This window comes from Leptopilina heterotoma, unplaced genomic scaffold (assembly GCF_015476425.1).
Source record: "Leptopilina heterotoma isolate Lh14 unplaced genomic scaffold, ASM1547642v1 Lhet_186, whole genome shotgun sequence".
NCBI lineage: Eukaryota > Metazoa > Arthropoda > Insecta > Hymenoptera > Figitidae > Leptopilina > Leptopilina heterotoma.
In genome coordinates, this window is record NW_025110905.1 from 17,176 (window position 1) to 18,302 (window position 1,127).

Consider the following 1,127-nt stretch of genomic DNA (forward strand, 5'->3'; position numbering starts at 1 on the left):
AAAATGCGCCTACTGTGACGCTTCAGTAGATGACGCGGAGCATACTCTCTTTCATTGCGGGCATTGGAACCATGATAGAATGGCTATGTTCACGGCAGTTGGCTTTGAAATCAACGTCGATAACATGGTGTCTACCATGGTTCAAAACGTGGACTCCTGGAGGCATATTGAAACTTTCATTATTAGAATAATGGGGGAAAAAGATAGAGACGGAAGACGAGGTTGACCGGAGGAATCCAATGCTCATCGGTGTGGGAGCGTGGGGGGAGGAAAGCAACTAGTTTTTCCTCCCACCCACGCTCCCATATTGTATAGGCGGATTAAAAGCACGCTAAGGAGTAGGACAAGGGGACAACCACTTGCGAAGTTCAAGGCCTGACGGTAGTACCGCATGTGGATCAAATGTCCCAAAACAAGACGGGAGTGGTTTTTAGTGGGTCGACCAAAACAGGAGCGGTCATCCCCACATAACCTGAAATTCATTGTTCAGGTATCTGAATTCACAGATTTTCCACTTCCGACTACAAAAAAGAAAAAATAATAATAATAATAATAATAATAATAATAATAATAATAAAAATAATAATAAATTATAATAATAATAATAATAATAATAATAATAAATTAATTAATAGGATCAGAAAATGGACTCCACTAGGACAAAAACAACCCGTTGGGAACAAACAGAAAAATATACTCCTCCTACAGAATACAACAACAAAGTTGAGGACATTCAGTATATTCCTACTCCAAAAATGGAAAATAGACCATCACGAAAATCATCAAGTTCTAGTTCGTCAAGTTCGTCTAGTTCGTCTAGTTCGTCAAGCTCTTCCGGTTCGTCTGTGAAGGTACCGATTCCTTCGAGTTTGGCAACGGCTGCAGAAGTGTCAAATCCGACAGGTTCGTCAACATCCGCGGAAGTGCCAAATCCTTCGAGTTTGTCAACGGCCGCGCAAGTGTCAAATCCGACAGCTTCGTCATCATCCGTGGAAGTGCCAAATAATTCACAGTTAAATTTGTATCCTTGCGTACGAGTATCCACAAAAGTAAAACCGATAACAGGGAAAAGAAAAACGGCTGGAAGTGATAAGGACAAGGAGGATAAAAAAGGAAAAAAAGAATGA

General features: G+C 40.8%; 1 protein-coding gene across 1 annotated transcript; it reads left to right on the forward strand.

Annotated features, from left to right (window-relative positions):
- Window positions 1-644: 644 nt before the first annotated feature.
- LOC122500462 (putative protein TPRXL) lies at window positions 645-1,127 on the forward strand. Its single transcript, XM_043609402.1, has one exon. The coding sequence runs from the start codon at window positions 645-647 to the stop codon at window positions 1,125-1,127; it is 483 nt and encodes a 160-aa protein (XP_043465337.1).

What these genes read in the sequence shown, in the direction of transcription:
- LOC122500462 (XM_043609402.1), top strand. Translation starts at nt 645, where the DNA reads ATGGACTCCACTAGGACAAAAACAACCCGTTGGGAACAAACAGAAAAA.